This window comes from Cucumis melo, chromosome 12 (assembly GCF_025177605.1).
Source record: "Cucumis melo cultivar AY chromosome 12, USDA_Cmelo_AY_1.0, whole genome shotgun sequence".
In the NCBI taxonomy this organism is placed as follows: domain Eukaryota; kingdom Viridiplantae; phylum Streptophyta; class Magnoliopsida; order Cucurbitales; family Cucurbitaceae; genus Cucumis; species Cucumis melo.
This window is the reverse complement of record NC_066868.1, coordinates 11,186,975-11,202,934: the sequence shown is the minus strand read 5'-3', so window position 1 is coordinate 11,202,934 and position 15,960 is coordinate 11,186,975. Positions and strand designations below refer to the sequence as shown.

Genomic DNA, 15,960 nt, shown 5'->3' with positions numbered 1-15,960 from the left:
TAAAGTAAGAGAGAGAAAAATTCAACTTTTTACAAAATTAAAAAAATAAAAAATAAAATAAAAAGACCTTTAATGTCGGTTCTAAAAAACATGATGTTTAATGTCGGTTTTAAACCGACATTAAAGATAAAGCTTTAATGTCGGTTTAAAACCGACATTAAACATCCGCCTTTTGAAAACCGACATTAAAGCTTATTTTTCATTTTTTCCACCCGACATTAAAGACCAAATTTCTTCTAGTGTAAAGTTTTGGCAATATTCATATATGTAAAGCTTTAGAAATGATATGGTGAAAGGTTTTATTTATATATGTTCGAGTTTTAAAACTATATTTGATGAATATTGTCGTTTATATATATTTATGAAATTGTTGCTGGACCACTATACAGGACAATTGGAGCACAATACAGGAAAAAAATATAATTAAATTACAATTTAAAAATAAAATTTGAAACATGATTGGTGATTTTAAAATGTCATAAAAAATTACATTCTTGATGGTTATTAAATGCCATGAAAAATCATACTCTTGACGGTTTTTAAATGACATAAACACTCATATTCTTGACAGTTTTTGTCATAGATATTCATACTCTTAACGGTTTTAAACTGTCATGAACACTCACACTCTTGACTGTTTTAAACTGTCATGAAAATTTGTATACTTGACGTTTATAAAACATTAGCGTTCACTATTCTTGACGTTTTTATCAATTGTCAAAAACTTCGACTTTCTTGACACTAGTTTCAATGACGGTTTTAAACCCGTCATGAATAATAATTCTTGATAGTTTAAAAACATTAAGAAATTCTATTTTTATAGTAGTGGAAGTAAATTCTATTTTTATAGTAGTGGAAGTATGGAAATTAAAGTCAATTCATGGACAAGAGAACATTACCAAATTAATATGTTACCATAAAGCGCTCTGATTGTATCTAAGAAATATTATATAGACATTAATTAGCATTTATTTTATACACTATGATACGCATTGAGCCTAGAAAGAGGGGGAAAAAAAAGGTAGAAGAGCCTTTAACTAATACATTTGACTCAAAAGAGAAGCTAAGAAAAACCCTAAAGAAGAAGAAGATGAAATATTGTTGACCCAATCTAATCCATCCGACCAACTTGGATGTTAACACATAGATTTCTACAAATGACATTATGAGTGTATTGATATAACATAATTATTTCTCATGTATATAACGTTTGGACCTAAATAATTTAATCTATATTATATTTGCATCTATTATTAATTACCTCATTATTTAACTTATTATGAAATATTTGTCCATTTTTTGCCTTAAAACTAATTTTAACACAATTTAGGGTAAAAAATTGATTCTTATGATCATAGATTATTATAACTATAACTGACTAATCATAATTTATATTTGAGATATAGGTTACATTAGTTTGAATTATAAGAATATGTGTTTGAGAAAAAGATACTAAACATGATAGAAAAGAATTAAAAAGAAATAATAAATGAAAAACAGTAAATATTGAAACAAATTAGAAGTTTTGTAAATGGGATAAAATAACTATTTAGGGAGTAGAGTATAATTTGTATGGTAGCGAAAGTTGTTACTTTTAGTCTTAAGACAATCTTTGTCAATAAAATAAAAACAAATGGAGGAAGATTTGTAATACCTAATTTTGGTTGGTTTTAATTAACGGAGTATAAGTTGTCTTAAAAACCAAATAAATAGTAATAGAAATAAAATTTAAGAAAGCTATAAAAGTGGAAAGAGTGAATAATTGAGTGTGGGTAATGTTTTACTTGTTGAAATGGATTTTCTATTCAACTCAAGAAAAAAAGAAAAAGAAAAAGTACATTCTGTCCTTCAAGTCAAGTCACTAACACCCTTTCCATTATTCACCCTCAATTATTTACTCCAAATCGAACACAATTATTTTTTATTTTTTATTTTTTATAGTAAAATAACTTATAATTTACAAATTAAATTTGATGAACCCTTACTCCATCTCAATAGTTTTGAGTTATATATAAGATTATAAAATAATATATATATACACACACTATATATTTGTATTTGTCTTTTGAGAGTTGAACAAATATCATTCAAATTTTGTAATTTTATAATTTTAACCAATTTAATTAAAAGTTTGAAAAATAATAATTTTTTTACTTAATTTTGTTTAGAAAAACGGGATAATTTTCTTAGATAAATAGGGACATTTTCAAATATAACGTAATGAAACTAAATATTTACCAGACTTTCAGATTCCATCAATGATAAATACAGACACACTTCTATAAGTATCTATTAGTACATTTAATAAATATCGATAGAATACCTATTAATTTCTATCATCAATAGAATTTGATATTTTACTATATTTTACAATAAGTACTTACTAATTTACCTGAAATCATATCATTTTTTCTCTATATTATAAAGATGAGTATTCCACCAAGAAAAAAACAATAAAAAGGTTCCAAAAAAAATGGTAAAAATCACTTATGGGTTAATTTCAGAGAGAGTGAAAAAAAAAAATTCACCTTTCGCAAATAATTTTTTCTTGCAATTATTTTAGTAGTTGTTTTTGGTCATATCTCTCAATCCAGATTGGTACCAACACACAAACTTTCAAACTTTTTTTTTTTTCTTTTTTTATGGTAGGTTTGAAACACAAATAATTGTGTACTTTCTCAATGGCGACGTGAAAAGAACAAAGATTGTATCTCCCGATTACCTTATTGGTACTTACTCCCCACTCTCTAGCTTCAATCTCAAAATTTTATAACTAATACTGAATCTTAAAAATTAAGAAGTATTTGTTGTTGGTTGTTGATTACAAAGCTAAAGCATTGTGTTATGGAAACCACTCCACTAAAATTAGTAAAGATTTTAGTGTGAATCATGTATGTCTTCGGTTATTCCTCAAAGTTAACATAACACCCACCTTGAATATCTATTCGTTGAAAGAATAGTTTGGAGAATCAGTAAAACAAGCAAATGGATATGAAAAATCAGGATTACGTATAGAATCAACGGCTTAGATTAAGTTAACAACAAGGTTGAAATCAAGATTAAATCTAAATTAAGTTCGTAACAATTTAAAAATTAAAGAGAAAAAGTATTTCATTCTTTTTTCCCAAACTTGGACAGACAACAACGCGTTAACTACTATTCTAAACCAATTGTAATTGTATAAGTGTTAGAAGAGCTATCATATTTATATCATTTTCCCAACGCTTAAAACTTTCTAAGGTAGAACAACTAAATTCTTTGATGAGTGGATTTTGGGTAGCTGTGAGTCATATTATTTAAATTAAACAATGGGATGAGTGTAGTGGATGAATTAGAAAAGTAATAAGAAATATAAAAATAGAAACCTAATTAACATAGGGTCTAAGACTCTAAACACAAGAAAATGAAAAGGGTACGGTAGGAAACAAAACATTGTTGTAGTGAAAGAGTTTTCTGTAGGTCTCTGTCCTAAGCTATAAATACAATTAATAATTCAAGTGTGTAAAAAATAATAAGGAAAAGTTTTGTTTTAGTTCGGGATTCATCTGCTCAAGACAGTGAGACAAACACATAAATATAAGGACTAACGAGAACAATAGTAAAATTAGAGGTTTATTTTGGTTAAATGATAATTTTATTTTTAAATTGACAAAATAACAAAACAGTTAATTTTTAAATAATAAATGGGAGAATAATGCCTTAAATGCCCCTAGCTAATTGACAAATGTGATTTCTAAATACAATTATAACAAATATCACAAATATCATATAATTAATACAAACTATGCACCCACACTTATATTCTAATTTTCCTCCAAAGAAAATAAACTTCTGCAACATATCACATCTTCTGCATGTAACCACTTCACATTTTCTACATTTACTTCTCCACTTTTGAAAACCCTATAACTTTTTTGTGTCATCTTTCATATCTTTGTTTCTTTAGCATCTTTGTTGCTTTAAATCTTCGATTAGCATCTCCGTTGCTTCAAACTTTCATTCGCGCGGCCATCTCCATTCTTTCCTCCGTTTCAGTGACTTTTAAGATCACTTTCCACCATTTTCTTTTAAGATCGCTTTCCACGGCCTTCGTTTGGATATTCAACCGTTTGTTTCGTCTTCAACCTTCTGTTCATTTTCAACCTTCTGTTCTTCAACATTCTGTTTGTTTTCAATTCGGTGAGTTATTCTTTGGATTTGTCTCATATTCTCACATTTTCTATAGGTAGATAAAAAATACCCCGTCCTCAAATTTTTTTCTTAAGATTTATCTCGGGTTCTAACATTCTCGGCATCTGTTTTCGATGTTTTTCTTGACTGGTGTTCTTCTATTTTGAAAATATAGTACAAACTTTTTTTCAGTTAATTTTTTAAATAATAAATGGGACATATCACATATAGTACAAAAATAATTTTTTAAATATAATGCAAACACATATCACATCCCTTTTCCACTGTTGCTTCCAATTGAATCTTTTAATTTAATTTTCCTTAATTAGTTAATTTTATCCTAATAATTAATTATTGCATTATATTTTGACATGATTTTAGGGAGGGATTGAATTTTGAATTTAAACTTAACTAATTAATGATAATTATTTGCATTATATTTGGCATGATTTTAGGGAGGGATTGGTATGATGTTCGTAAAATTCTTTTTCGTTTATTTCTTAATGTTTATCTTAATAATTAATTATTCTATTATTTTTTCCATGATTTTAGGGAGGAGTTCAATTTTGAATCTATAATTCGAAAAATAAAAAAATTGAATATTTGAAATTCTTTTTCATTAATTTCTTAAATTTTATCCTAATAGTTAATTATCGCATTATCTTTGGCTAGATTTTAGGGAGGGATTCAATTTTAAATCTATGATTCGAAAATAAAAAATTGAACATTTGAAGTTATTTTTTTGTTATTTGTTGATTTTATCGTGATAATTAGGGAATGCTGAAACTAACAACATATGTTTAGGGATTGTTGAAACAATATAATAATTTTTTGATTTAGTTAATAATTATCATAAGTCGAGGTGTTTACAAATACAATGTATTTTAGATATTTGATATTTTGTTTGATTTTTTGATCTCAAAAATACCCTGTATTTGTATATGAACAATTGTCATCCGTAGAGGGATAATTTCGGGCCAAAAAAAAAAGTTGAAAAATAGTTATGGCAGTTAGTTTTGCCATAAATAAAAAAAAGTTGGTTTGTTTACAAATACATTGTATTCTAGATATGGGATATTTTGTTTGATTTTTTTATCTCAACAAATACACTGTATTTGTATATGGACAATTATCATCCATAGAGGAGTAATTTCAAGTTTAGAAAAGTGGAAAAATATTTATGGCAGTTAGTTTTGCCATAAATCAAAATAATATAACAGTTTGCTATTTTTCTTTTTTCTATCCTCGTATTTGCTATTTTCACGGATTCCCCTAAATATAATTAGCTAAAAAGGTTCTATTTGTGTGCCATTTCTTTTCTTTTCTTTTCTTTTAGGATAATTTCTGTGTCATTACATTTATTCTATTATAAAAATTACTAAATATTGCTTATTATGCTTAATATATTCTACTTATCTTGTCATATGTCTTGACGAGTGTCAATTGTCATGTGTCATTTTTCCTCTGCATTCCATATTCGTTGTTGTGTGTTTTAAAGATATCAATTTTTAGTAGTCATGTAATCTACTTCATGCTCGCCAAATTGTCTATGATATTGACATTTGACAGATTTGGTAATGTATACAACATCAGTTGAAGTTTTTAAAGTTTCGGAGATAGTAGGAAATTTTGAATGCTTTTGAAAATTTTCTTTCTAGTGATTTTGTAACTTATTTATTTATATATATATATATGTGTGTGTGTGTGTATTTTTTCTTTTTTTATTATATCTTTTTCATATTTCAATTGTGCATCGTTGTGATGCTCAATTTTTTCATATTATACCGCATTTATTCAATATACTTATCACATTATAGTTTAATAAACTATGAACCATTATGATTTTTATTGGTGATTGAAAATGTTTGATAATATAATTCAAACTAATTGAGTTATATTCTCAAAACCAATTGTTTGACAATTGTTTTTCTAAAAGAAATATGTAGTTAGACATAAAAAAATAAATGATAATAAATAATGAAACTTTAGAGACTAAAAAATAAATATATACAAAAGTTAATCCTCTATTTTAGTTTTTTGAAAAAACATTTAGCATATTAAATGCTATTTTCATTTCTATAACTTTATTGATCGGACGGGACAATTTTGTACAAAATCGGGATCGAAAACCTAGTCGATTTATACTAAGAAAAATAAAAAATCGATATTTAGCATATTGGTTTAGGTCGGTTCGATTTTCTCGATTCAATTCGGTCAAATTCAATTTCTTTCTTTCTTTCTATATAATATATATACATACATATATATATATACATACATATATATATATATACATACATATATATATATACATACATATATATATATATACACATACATACATACATATATATACATACATACATACATATATACATACATATATATATATATATATATATATATATATATATATATATTAGGTTCGGTTCCCATTTCTAGTCACCAAATATAAATATTAAACTCACTAGTAGAAAAAGGGCCTACGATGACATTTAAAAGTTGTCATTAAAAGCTTTCGTGATAGTTTTTTGCAGTCATTGATGCGATAGTCATGGAAAGTATTTTATGACAGTTCTTTAAAACTGTCACGAAATGTGGTTTTCTTGACATAGAATAAATGTCACAAATTCAATATATTATGACAGATTATAACTGTCATTATTTATTTTCGATGGCAGTTAATAACTATCATTGTTTATATTTTATGACATCGGATAACTGTCATTGTTTAAATTTTATGACAGCGAATAACTATCATTATTAATATTGTATGATAGATATTAAATGTCATTATTTATCTTTTATGACACTTATTAACTTCATCATTTCACTTTCCATGACATTAATTAACTGTCAAGAAAACTTTTTCGATGACAGTTTTTTTTATATTTAAATGTCATAATTGTGTTTTTAGTCACGGTTTTTCTTGCACTATTTTTTATTGAATCCTGTTTTTCATGTCGCCCTGTCATTACACATACCATTACACAGACTAATACAATCACATATGTAAAGAAACGGTGAACGCTTTAATATAAAGAAACGTTCTATAAATGCGTCAATTATTTTGAGAAACGAAGAGAAGAAATCAGAGTTTCATTGTAACGTCGAGATAAATACCCCCGGTAATAATTTATAACATGCAATTAGTTTTAAATAAGTCTACGGTACTAAGTGAAGTCACTTTGCAAGTACGCACTTGATAAAATCTTGAAATGGACTGCAAGATCTAGTAAACATGAGGTGCAATCATATGATCAACATGAAGGCGTGTTTCATGTGAAAACCGGACGCCATAGTCTTAATGCGAAAGGAGAAAATATTCAAATATTAAGGTTGAATGCGTTAGAAAGATATTGTTCATATAACAAATGGCAAGCTTTTGGCATACTATGTTCGCATTTTATGTCGGTTTGTTCGCGATTTAACATGAACTACGAAGATTTCATTGAGGACTACTACAAACTTTCAACGTATGTTTCATGTTACTCTCCTCAGTTTCAACCTGTACCACATGAAGATTACTGGATCACACTTGTTATGCCCGTTTTACATCCTGACCCATCATTGTTGAGAAAACCTGGTCGACCGAAGAGTTCATGATATCATAATGAAATGGATTGGAGGGAACCGAGTTCTCAAGTACAATGTGGATTTTGTGGTCAACAAGGTCACAATCGAAGAAAATGTCCTTTGCTACAGAGATGAACACCTGCTAATTAAGAAATTGTGTACTTAATTTTTTTTCTGTGTACCAACTGGTTTGATAAACTTATTTTATATAATCCATTATGTAGCATTTTTTGTTATACCTACTTGTTTACTTTCTAATTAATATTTTTTGTGTAGATTAGGACTTTAAACTCAGGATCGATTGACTAATGTTTTGTATGATCAATTTTTTCATCGATCTTCAATTGTGTGGGACAATAGAACGGTAGGTGAGTTGGGATGTATACGTAGAGAAGAAGTAGTTCAACGCAATATCCCACTTCACCATAACATATTGCCTCTGCTCTAAGTATCTGGACTTTATGGGGTGGCTAGATTGGGTTTCATCTAGTTATATTGGCACCTTATTACTGTACTCGTTAAGAGATGGAGACTGGAGACACATACGTTTCATATGCCCACTGGAGAGGGCACTATCACCTTATAGGATGTAGAAGTATTGTTAGGGATACCTGTCGATGGAGAACCTGTTATCAGTCAAGTGCATGAAGACTGGATAAATTTATGTCAGATGTTACTTGGTGTGTTCCCACTTGCTAATAAAATAAATAGATCAAAATTAAATCTCACGTGGTTAGTGTCACAATTTCTAAGACTTGATGACGATGCAGAAGAGGAAATCGTGATCAGATATGCAAGAGCATACATTATACAATTAATGGGTGGAAGTCTATTTTTTGATAAATCAGGTAGTTTTATGCATCTGATGTTCCTGCCACTATTGGGTGATTTACATGAGGTGGGTCGATACTCGTGGGGTGGAGTGTGCTTACCATGATTGTATAGATAACTATGCAAAGCATCGAAGCGAGATGTTCGTGACATAGCTGGTCCGTTGATACTTCTTCAAATATGGGCTTGGGAACGATTTCCCACAATAGCTCCATAGCTTACACATCCAAATGATCATCTACGACCTGGACAAGCACTTGGTTCACGATATGCTATTTTATTTTAATTTATATCAAACAATAGTTTAATACTAAATGAGTGATATAATTAAATCAAAATCTAAAATTTACTTTATTAATACAGTTGAAGAAACCAATTTTGTGTAACTAGATCAGTTATTCATGTAGTTAGTTAGTATAGGTACATGTTCGACCTTCTTCAGCGTGATCATGTATGTCGATACTGAAATTTTAATTTCTTTATACATTAGTAAACATATTGTTCACACGAGATTTCTGAAGAAATTTGATTCGTGGAGTTGAACTTGTGTTGATGTTGTATTTATGTTGATTTGATGCGATGTGGTTCGATCTCTAGAATTTGATCCTCTGATTCTCTCTCGTCTGGATGCTCACGCTTGATGTGAGGAAGCGAAGCACGTGATGTTCTTGAAGTTGGAGTCTTGGAAGAAAGCTTGTATCTTCGAAGAAGCTTCAATCTTCGAGGGTGTTCTTGAAGTTGAAGACTTGGAAGAAAGCTTGGATCTTCAAAGGAGCTTCAATCTTCGAAGGTGTTCTTGAAGTTGGAGACTTGGAAGAAAGCTTGGATCTTCAAAGGAGCTTCAATCTTCGAAGGTGTTCTTGAAGTTGAAGACTTGGAAGAAAGCTTGTATCTTCAAAGGAGCTTCAATCTTTGAGGGTGTTCTTGAAATTGGAGTCTTGGAAGAAAGCTTGTATCTTAAAGAGCTTCAATCTTCGAGGGTGGTCGACTTCAGGAGTTGAGGAGGCTTCTATCTCTTGGGAGAATTCTCTCTAGACCTTCTGGAGTCAAAAATTTCCCACCCCCACAAATGAAGAGAACTCATCTATTTATAGAGTTCCCTGGTGGGCTTTTATGGACTTGAGCCTGTTCTGGTCCATGGACCATACCCATGGGCTCAATCACATGGATTTGGGTCATATTTTATTTTAGGCTAAATTAAGCTTATTTTTGGGCTAAATTGAATTTTAGCCTAACTAAATAATATTTAATTGAACCAAAATAATTAATTTGACCCAATTGTCATAATAAAGACATGTGACATCATTAGAATTGTCCAATTTGTCTTTAAATTTAATTTGGGACACATGCCAATTTTTAGTTAATCCCAAATATAATTATTTTAGTAAATGATGTGGCAATTTGTGATTGGTTCCAAAATTTCTTATTCAACACATATATTTATGTATTTTTAATGTAATGTGTGATGTTTCAAATTATTTAGGAGCCTTACAAAGATGTGATTGATAATTTGCTAAATTTTTGTAAGAACAGTCAAGATATATGGCGGACTATCAGTCCTTTCATATGTTTCCATATTGGTGAGTGGCATCATCCCGATAGGGTGCTTAGACAGTTCAGCCTTAAACAAAATAACCCATCAGTATGCAATGCTGAAGCCATTTCTACATAACATTGACTTGAGAGTTATAAATTGGTCCGACAGTGTTGCACATTTAATAGTGCGATGACAATCTCGTAGAAGATTTATGGCAATAGGAGTTTCCATTCAGCAATTTGATATGGATGTAACTCAAGAATACATCCATTGGTATAATAATATTACGAGGCTCTACATCACTCGACCAGGAGCAGTCGTGGGTCATCTGGTATATATTTAAATATTGTATAATTACTTAAATTATTTATTCAATTAAATATTTCTATTTTTTTTTTACAATTTACAGAGATCAAACAACGCAAGACTTCATGATGTTGCAGATGATCCACAATAAGTCCTTGATATATGTAATAATAATGAGAGGTACATGGAGGAGATACATAGTATGTACAATCTACCTATTGTACCTCAACCAGTTCATAGGGGACGTGGTCGAGTGGAAGAAGCTGAACTCGATGAAGTTTACCATAATGTGGAAGAAGTGCCTCCTACAACACAAACATAAAGCCAAACTGGTTATGGTAGTCCGATGACAATGATGCCAACATTTGGAGCAGAATATTGTGATTCTGAGGTCGGTACAGGATATTATGATGTAGGGGTTAGTCCATCAACTTCTTACATGCATGGACATGGATGTGGCTATGGCGAACATAACGAATATCTGTATCATGAAACACTTGCAGAGGTATCAGATCGACAAGAGTACCAACAAGAACCAGAGAACCAAGAGGACTCAGAACAACATAGAGTTCAAAGTCGACATCGACAACCAGCTCGAAATCGACGACATCCAGGTTGTAGAACACATTAATTTTCTTTTATCAATTAAATAAATGTAATTTGGTTATTAAAAATTATTTTAATTTACATTTAATTTTTTAACTACGCGTTAATATTAAAAACGGTTCATCTAATTATTTAATTATTTAGAAATATTCATATAAATTTTAATATTGAAAAGCAATAAAAAAATTTTAATTTTTTTGACAAAACTTTTAAAATGAACACAAAGGAAGACAAGAAATTTAAATTTAAAAAAAGTATTAGCAATGTCTTGAGTTCAACCAAGACATTCTCCAAGACATCGAAGAGAAATTAAAATTATCACGTTCTTCTAAATATTTTCAAAATTAAAATATATCAATAATTATTTTTAAAAACTACAGTATTGATTTAAATTTACCTAAGTAGACCATGGAAGACGAATTTTGAAATTTTATATTTTTTAATTTGTATATATTTTGTATGATGATGAGTTCAAATGTAATCTACTTCAATTAGTAAAAAACTTGTAAACATCTGACATGCGGGTTTTTTTTATTTTTATTTTTTTTAAAAAATAAATTTTAATTTTATTTGTTTGTATGGAAAGATGGGAGCTCACAAACCATTGTCTATTCAATAATGGGTTAAGGAGTGAGGGGCGAGAGGAGATGAGAGAGAGAGAGAGAGAGTCTCATGGAGGGGGGTAAAGCAGGGAAGGGTGGGTCCAAGTCCAACCGTGTGGCTCAGCGCCGAAGCGACTGGCCTTGTGGGTCCTTTCTCCTTTAATCCTTATACACACCTGATGCAGTCAACACTCAACATTGAAACAAATCCAACAATTACTTCCATTACCCTTAGCCCATAGCCATAGCCATTTTTAGGCGATTGATTGCTTCAAAACCCAACTGCGAAAATGGAACTTTGGGGTTGTGTCAGCGGACAGAGGGGGAAAAACCCAGTTACTCTTTAACTCCACGCTAAACTGTTCGATGAAATGCCTCTTTATAAATTCTGGTCTTCAATCCACCTTCTTATCACATTTGGAGTCTTTGTAGACAACCATGGGCGAGTTCAAGCACCTTGTTGTTGCCAAGTTTAAGGAAGGTGTCAATGTGGATGAAATTGTTGAGCAAGTGGAGAAGATGGTTTCTGATATTGACTCTGTCAAGTTCTTTGAGTGGTATCTCTCTCTCATCTAAACTCCCCTCTCACCCTGTTAATCCATGCTGTTATATCTGATTCCAAGTCATAATTATAATTATTTTATTATCTCCTTTGGATTCTAGTCGATGGATACATCAATTTAGATAGAGATAGTACCCTACTAATAGTTGATTATTTAATAGATTAAAGTTCAAAATTAATTGCTTTTGAAACAAAACATAGAGTTTTATCCCTTGCAAGCGTTGTTTGGAACTTGAAATGGGTAATGCAAATATACTACTGCTTGGCTTTGGACAGGGGACATGATGTGGAAGGCCAAGACATGCTGACACAAGGCTTCACACACGTCTTCTCAATGACATTTGATGACAAAGAAGCCATCACTTCATTTCTTACCCATCCTAAACACCTTGAGTTCTGCCCCACCTTCAGTGCAGCCATTGACCAGATTGTAGTCCTTGATTTTCCATCTATTCTCGTCAAAGTAGCTGCACCACCTCCATCACCACCGTCACCGCCAGCATCGGAAGCAACACCAGAGGCTGCTCTGCCACCAGTGTTGACATCTACACCTCTACCAACACCTGCCACTGCCACAGCCCCAACACCGGCATCTGCTTCAGCATGATATAGGAGGCTTCAAGGACAATGTGGCATTGTCCAACGTTAAAAGAATAGTACTCTCTAATCTTTATTTGCAGTATGTACTCTTCTGTTTGCTTTTATAATCATGGAAAGTGAAGTCTTTTCTTAATGGGAAGAAAGTGGTTGATGATCCATGCATTTGCTTGCTAAGGTAGTCTAATACGTACTTTCTATGTTGTTTTTGTTTCCCTGATTGCTAATTTGATGATGATAGTATCCACTCTTGTTCAAACATAAGAGGACCCATTTTGCAAAGTTTGTCTGCCACTATGTTGTCTTAAACACTCTTTTGTTGGAAGATCTGTAATTACTTGCCTAGATTAACGGAGATAGGAAGAGAGAAAAAGTAAACTTAAATTTAAATGTATAATTAAGTTAAAAATGTTCTCACATTACTCTAAATGCATGTTTGAATTGGCTTTTTAAGGGTTTATATAGGTACGTATAAGTGTAAAGAAGTTTTATAAATACTTAGAAAGACAATTCAAACAAAAAGACACCAACTTTTAGTTTTCATTCCAAGAAAATCATGGAATTTATATTATCTCTCTTAGAGTGTTTAGGCCCCAACTTCAAATGAATTAACCCCATCGACTTCGTGTGTGTTTGATCCAAAAAGTTGAGAAGTAGGAGTTGTGAACTCCACTACTTGTTTAACCCAACAAGTTTTTGGGTTTCACTGCTAAAAACATCAATTTTATATCTTACTAATAATAACTCCTTATTCATCCTTATTCCACTCTTTACCTTGAACACCCATTCATGTCGGGGCTCTAATTTTATTAGTTGGCTTTTCCAACTATTTTAATTTACAATTAATTATAATTATTTTTTGGTATTATTTGTTACAATATTTACTTTTTTTTACCTATCCTCCTTTTTCCTCTTTGTTAAAAATGTTTATCATCTTCTATTGGGACTAAAATAGTCTGCATTTCAAGTGACTATAATAACCTAATTCATTGCTCCAAACAAAAAAGAGTTTTTTGTACAAGTAGTTTTCTTATGATAAAGCTTTATGAATTTTGACATGTCCCTACATATGTATGAAATTTAACATTTTCCTTATGTCAAAGGGCACTACTGCATTATATATATTATTGTGTTAGGGATGATTATGTTTATCATAGACTTAACGCGATGGTAATGTGTATCTTCATCCTTATTTCTCTCCCACTTTGTTGCATTTTAATTGTGGTAGAGAAATATATGGACTACGTTTCTGTGATTTTTCTTTCTGTCTATTATAAATGTCCATCCAAATTTGTCAGGGGAGAAATAACACAACCAAGCTAAAAGCTAAATCTGCAGATGTTGGATATGAATTATGATTCATATCCAGCACTATAGACGTAGCCTTATCGATGCTCTCAGTTTTGATTTTTGCTTTTGTTTTCTTTATTCTAAAGGGAATCTATAAAGGAAGGGAGAGTCAATAATTTACTGTGAAAGTGACAGACATGATAGGAAGAAAATGAGATTTCTTAAATTATAAAACTGAAAAATGTTCTTTTGTTTTGGATTCTAAAGAAGCCTCGATCTTAGAGACCACCACAAAAAAGAAAAAAAAATGAGACACAAAAGTAGATTCTCCATTATCATCACTCTGTATTCAAACATATCTTTTAAACTTCACCCGTTTGACAAATCAAACCAGAAAGAACAAAGAAAACAATAAAATGCAGAAATTTCTGAGTTTTCATCTTCTACAGTCCTTTCTGTTCCTGAATTTCTGCTTAGGTTCTTCCATTTCTAAGGAAAATGACCCAACTTCTTGTGGTAAATTCCAACTTCAACCCCCTTTCCTGAGTTCTTCTAATCTAAATGGGCCCTTCCCATTAAACCATATGATTCTCTGCAGATCTCAAAAACTGTATTTCAGAACTTCAATTGGCGTTTTCCCCATCTCCAAAATTGATTACACCACAAAAACTCTCATAATCTCCAATTTTCTTTCTTCTTCACACCATTTTGTTTCCCCTTCCCTTTTATCCTCAGGGCTTCCTTCACCACCACACCTTATCAACTCACTACTCCTCTTCAACTGCTCTAACCCAACAAAACCCATCACTGAATCTGCCCACAACTGCCCAAAAATTGTAGCTTTACAAAACCAAGATGAAGAACAAATATCCCAAAAAGTTTCTTGTTTGATCTTTGAGGATCTTGGAAAGCTTCAGGAGAGCTTCCATCCAAATGACTTGAAATGCTCCCATTTCAGAAGGGTTTACAGAAACTCCTCAGATGTTGAACTTAAAAATGGATATAAATTGGGAACTTCAATCTCCTTTGACATTCCTGATCATGTTCCTAATCTGTGTCATGAGTGTGAGAAGCCTGATGGGCATTGTGGAGTGGGTTTAAGATGCATATGCCACGTTCTTGAGTGCAGTATGTTTCTGATTCTTTAATCTTACAAAGTTAATATTTAGTTTTTTATATTTGATTTGAGATTCATGATATTTACTGCTTCTATGATTTTGCAGAAGATAAGGTGTTTTCTAAGGGTGGAATTGTCAGACCTGGTGGTAAAATTCTCATTTCTTTGATGGCTGTTTTTGTGGTGATCATTATTTCTATGTAATGCATGTTACCTCTTCTCATTCAATGATATACATGAAATCTAACTTGGTTTATTTGTATCGACTTGTCTATATTGCTTTTAGTAAAGAGGTGATCTTTCACCAATATTTTTAGTATGTTAAAAATAAGCCACATCAAAAAGTAAGGTTCTTCCAGTTAGGATATGAAGTCAGGATCTATCCATTCTCAATTATATCAAATATGACTTAGTAGTGATCTCTATGCATTTGTGAGAATCTCTTTCATTATGGTTTCTCCAACTAAATAATTCAGTGTTTCTCTAATTTACACAAAATATTATTGAAAATTAACAGGGTGTCCAAGGAATTTCCCGTTCCCAATTCAGTTGGATTAAGTCTAACAAATTTTAGAAGTTACAAAATTAATCACATATCTAGAGATACTCTAACGCCCGCCTGGGTAATCTTTTTTTTTTCTTTTAAATTAACCATGTTTCCATCCATATCTTATTTTGTATTTGTATTTTTCTAAAATATAATAATACAATTCTTAATCAAATTCTAAAAAAAAAAAAAAAAGACTTTGGGAAGGTTTTAGTTTTT

At 30.8% G+C, this 15,960-nt stretch overlaps 2 protein-coding genes across 3 annotated transcripts; both read left to right on the top strand.

Annotated features, from left to right (window-relative positions):
* The first annotated feature begins 11,610 nt into the window (after positions 1-11,610).
* Positions 11,611-12,946, top strand: LOC103500356 (stress-response A/B barrel domain-containing protein At5g22580-like). Of its 2 annotated transcripts, none has more exons than XM_008463636.3 (2): positions 11,611-12,185; positions 12,467-12,946. In XM_008463636.3, exons 1-2 carry the CDS (start codon positions 12,067-12,069, stop codon positions 12,795-12,797), a joined length of 450 nt encoding a protein of 149 aa, XP_008461858.2. In that variant the 5' UTR covers positions 11,611-12,066; the 3' UTR covers positions 12,798-12,946. The 2 variants fall into 2 exon arrangements, with proteins under 2 accessions (XP_008461858.2, XP_050936431.1); XM_051080474.1 differs by having other exon boundaries at positions 11,702-12,182.
* Positions 12,947-13,913: 967 nt separating this feature from the next.
* On the top strand, positions 13,914-15,450 carry LOC103500362 (uncharacterized). Its single transcript, XM_008463648.3, has 2 exons — positions 13,914-15,205; positions 15,301-15,450. Exons 1-2 carry the CDS (start codon positions 14,494-14,496, stop codon positions 15,396-15,398), a joined length of 810 nt encoding a protein of 269 aa, XP_008461870.2. The 5' UTR covers positions 13,914-14,493; the 3' UTR covers positions 15,399-15,450.
* The last annotated feature ends 510 nt before the right edge of the window (positions 15,451-15,960 follow it).

Excerpts from the sequence above, each read along its gene's own strand:
- LOC103500356 (XM_008463636.3), top strand. The coding sequence starts at position 12,067 with ATGGGCGAGTTCAAGCACCTTGTTGTTGCCAAGTTTAAGGAAGGTGTC. Across the intron at positions 12,186-12,466 it reads TCTGTCAAGTTCTTTGAGTG|GGGACATGATGTGGAAGGCC; the intron begins GTATCTCTCTCT and ends GGCTTTGGACAG.
- LOC103500362 (XM_008463648.3), top strand. The coding sequence starts at position 14,494 with ATGCAGAAATTTCTGAGTTTTCATCTTCTACAGTCCTTTCTGTTCCTG. Across the intron at positions 15,206-15,300 it reads ATGCCACGTTCTTGAGTGCA|AAGATAAGGTGTTTTCTAAG; the intron begins GTATGTTTCTGA and ends ATGATTTTGCAG.